Source organism: Propithecus coquereli, unplaced genomic scaffold (genome assembly GCF_000956105.1).
Source record: "Propithecus coquereli isolate 6110/MARCELLA unplaced genomic scaffold, Pcoq_1.0 Scaffold67, whole genome shotgun sequence".
Classification (NCBI taxonomy): Eukaryota; Metazoa; Chordata; class Mammalia; order Primates; family Indriidae; genus Propithecus; species Propithecus coquereli.
The window spans coordinates 4,188,757-4,192,796 of NW_012152729.1; the positions used below are offsets into that span (position 1 = coordinate 4,188,757).

Genomic DNA, 4,040 nt, shown 5'->3' on the forward strand with positions numbered 1-4,040 from the left:
GAAGCGAGCACCATTTCCCACTTTTAAAACTTACTACAAAGCTAGAGTAATCAAGACAATGGCATAAGGGTAGACATAAAGACAAGTGGAAAGAATTAAGAGTCCAGAAAAAAATCCTTACATTTATGGACAACTAAATTTTGACAAGGGATCCAAGACAATTCAATGGATAAAGAATAGCCTTTACAAAAAATGGTGCTGGGACAACTGCACATCCATATACTACTACTACCACTAATAATAATATTAATAATAAAGTTGGACCCCTACCTCATACCATTACACAAAAATTAACTCCAAGTGGATTATAGACCTAAAAATAAGAGATAAAACCATAAAACCTTTAGAAGAAAATAGAAAATCCTCATGACTTTGGAGTAGGCAAAACATTCTTAGATATGACACTAAAAGCATAAGTGACCCCCCCAAAAAAGTACATAAACAGAACTTCATCGAAATTTAAAACTTTTAGGCCTGGTGCCCTGGCTCATGCCTATAATCCTAGCACTTTGGGAGGCTGAAGTGGGAAGATCACATGAAGCCAGGAGTTCAAGACCAGCCTGAGCAACATTCAGAGACCTTATCTCTACAAAAAATAGAAAAATTAGCTGGGCGTGCTGTGCATACCTGTAGTCCCAGCTACTCAGGAGCTGAGGTGGGAGAATTGCTTGAGTTCGGGAGTTGGAGGTTGCAGTGAGCTACGAGGATGCCACTGCACTGTAGCCTGGGCAACAAAGAAAGACACTGTCTCAAAAAAACCCAAAAAACAAAACAAAAGAAAAAAGCACAAAACTTAAAACTTTTGGGCTTCAAAGGGTACCATCAATAAAGTGAAAAGACAACTCACAAAATGAAACAGAATATTTGCAAATCATGTTTCTGATAAAGTACTCATTTCAAGAATATATAAAGAACTCTTGCAACTCAATAATAAAAAGACAACCAGATTTTCTTTTTTTTGTTGTTTGTCTTTCTTTCTTTTCTTTTTTCTTTTTGGAAACAAGGTTTTCCTCTGTCGCCCTGACTGGCCACAAACTCCTGGGCTCAAGCAATACTCCTGCCTCAGACTCTCAAGTAGCTGGACTACAGGGGCTCACCACTGCACCTGGCACAACCAAATTTTAAAATAGGCAAAGCATCTAAATAGGCATTTCTCCAAGGAATATATACAAATGGCCAACAGCACATAAAAAGATGCTCAACATCATTAGCTGTTAAGGAAATGCAAACCAAAAGCTACAATGAAATACCACTTCATACCCACTATTATGGCTAGAATCAAGATGATAGATTATAACGATTGTTGACAAAGAAATTGGAACCCTCATACACTGCTGGTGGAGGTGTAAAATGGTGCAGCCACTTTGGAAAACATTTTGGTGGCTCCTGAAAATGTTAAATATGGAGTTACTCTGTGACCCAACAATTCCACTCCTAGGCATACACTCAAGAGAAATTAAAACATACATCTACACCAAAATTTGTAGATTAATGTTCATAGAACATAATAGCTGAAAGGTGGAAACAACCCTAATGTCCATCAACTGATGAATGATTAAACAAAATCATTCATACATGTTTATGTAGTATATCCAAACAATGGAATATTATTTTTCAATAAAAGGAATGAAATACTGGTACATGTTATAACACGGATGAACCTTGAAACATTATGCCAAGTAAAAGAAGCCAAACAGAAAAGACCACATACTACATGATTCCATCTACATGCAATGTGCAGAATAGGCAAATTTACAGAGACAGAAAACAGATTAGTGGTTGCCTAGGGCTGGGGATCTTTGGGGTAGGGTATGGGGTGTGACTATTAATGGGTATGGAGTTTCTTTTTGGGATGGTGAAAATGTTTTAAAATTGATTGTAGGGATGGTTGTACAACTCCACGAACATATTAAAAGCCATTAAATTGTACACATTAAAATGTGTAAATTGTATGGTATGTGAATTGCGTCTCAATAAAGCTGTTAAAAAAGAGAGAGAGTCATGATGAGATACTCTCCATCCCATCGAGCACATACACAGCTCTCTTGGGATCTTACCTGCAGAGACATTACATTATTGGGGGCTGAGTGCTGTGGGTGCCTTTTCATATATACGAAGGCAGCAAAGATCATTAACCTTCCTCAGCTCATTGTTAAAAGTTTAATGTCATCTATTCCTAAGTGAATGGTCCACTTTGCTTCAAGATGACCTAGCTTATCAACACCATGGAAAAGTAGAAAGTCATCAAACATACAAACTATCTGTATCAGATTTTAAAAATAAAGAGCACTACCCTTGTAAAAAAATTGTTTAAAAGAATGGTAAATTGTATATAAAATTTTGCCTGAAAAAGAACCATAAAACAATATTAAATTCTAGATAAAGAAATTATGCATGCTGAAGTGATTGGGGTACAGATTTAAGTTACTTATATCTGTAACTTATTTTTAAAGGTATCCAAAAATAAGATGGATTCATGGATAGATAGAGGGATGGCTAGATGGACATGTGATAAAACAAATACAGCAAAATGTTAACGATAGAATGTAGGTAGTGGGTATATGGTGTTCACTGTACAATTCTTTTAACCTCCTTTCTAAATGTTTAAAAATTTCCATAAAATGTTGGAGGTGGGGAAGAGTGTTAAAGTAAAAGGTGGTTGCTCAAGAGAGGAAAAGCTCCCTTCTCCAACAAAAACCCGCATTTCCTTTTTTGACAGCTAAGAAAGGAAAATAAATACATCTCCTACAGTAAGCCTGTCTAAATAATTCAGATATAAAGAAGAGCAATTACATATGCCACATTTGAGACTAGAAGAGTTAAAGGGGACATGAAGAGAAAGATTACAAATTGTAAAATAGTTTCATGACTGACTGAAGCAGAGATGGAAAAGCCAGCTAATGAGCTCACCTAGGATTCTGAGTCCTGGCCCTTCTAAATGCGGCTAAGGCGGAACATCGCAAACTATGAGTAACTAAGGGCCCCACCTAAACCAGAAAGCATAAATATGTACAAGGACTCTTGATTTTGCTTTCTGTTCTCCTTAAAAGTGACTCGGTGGTTGAGAGCTCAGTGGAGGTGCTCGGAGTGTGCAGATTTTAGATGCCAAAGAAAACCTGCTTCTTGAAGGTGAGCCCCAGCTCTGGCCTCAGTTCCTATTTTCTTATTAAGGGGAGGGTCTGACAAGAGGGTCTTGGCTCAAGAGTGGGCTCTCAAGACGTGCCTGCTGGGGTGAGGGTAGGGGTTGAGGATGCGGCTGTTCTTTCCCAGACTTTTCTTCCCAAAGACTGTTCAGGGGCTGTTTAGTGCAGAACTATCCCAGCCTGGGGACAGCCCTCAGTCACAGGCAAGCTTGGGGGGCCTGTGGTACTTGAAAGACAAAAGGCTTCTTGTCACACTGACTGCAGGAAGTGGGGTAGCCCTAAAATAGCCGTGCCCACTGCATCCCAAAGAGCATCTCTCTTTTCCACACTGATCCCTCTCCCTCAAAGGGGCCACTTCAAATCAATTTCTAGAGCTAGAACTACCTCAAGCTCTGAAGACAGGACCTCATCTTCTCAGAGCCAAGATTTTCAACTTTTCAGATCTGGAGCTTCCCATGGCGCCTCAGAAATCTGCCCCCACTCCGCAATCCTGGAGCCCCTCTTCACACGCACCCTCGCCTCGCCCGAGTCAGCATCCCCCAGTGCTGAGATATGAAGACTTTTGCCCATCAAACAGACACACCCCCACTTCTCAGAACCTGGAGTCCCCCAAATCCTCAGGGCTGGAACCCTTCATCCCTCAAGACATTGCATTCTTCCAACTCCTCAGAGCTAGCCTCGCAAATCCTTCAAAGCTGGGCTCCCACTGAGGCCCCCACGCTCCAGAGCCAGGTCCCCAACCCTGTAGCCCTAATCCTGGGCCACAACCCGCCCCCTTCGCCTCTTCAGTGTTTTTGGCGCTCCTGTCAGAGCGGGAGTCATACCATGGTCGCGGCTCGGGCGGCTGGCAGGAGACGCGTGACCCGGCCAGTAACGGCCCCCGAGGGCGCGGCGGCG

The 4,040-nt window shown here is 41.4% G+C and overlaps 1 protein-coding gene across 1 annotated transcript in view; it reads right to left on the reverse strand.

Annotated features, from left to right (window-relative positions):
* Positions 1 to 4,014, reverse strand: part of KCTD19 (potassium channel tetramerization domain containing 19) — a 32,531-nt gene extending 28,517 nt beyond the window's left edge. The window contains exon 1 of the mRNA XM_012660467.1: positions 3,968 to 4,014. Within this exon, the coding sequence (XP_012515921.1) occupies positions 3,968 to 3,970 (3 nt within the window). The 5' untranslated portion in view covers positions 3,971 to 4,014. The remainder of the gene's footprint in view (positions 1 to 3,967) is intronic.
* Positions 4,015 to 4,040: the final 26 nt, after the last annotated feature.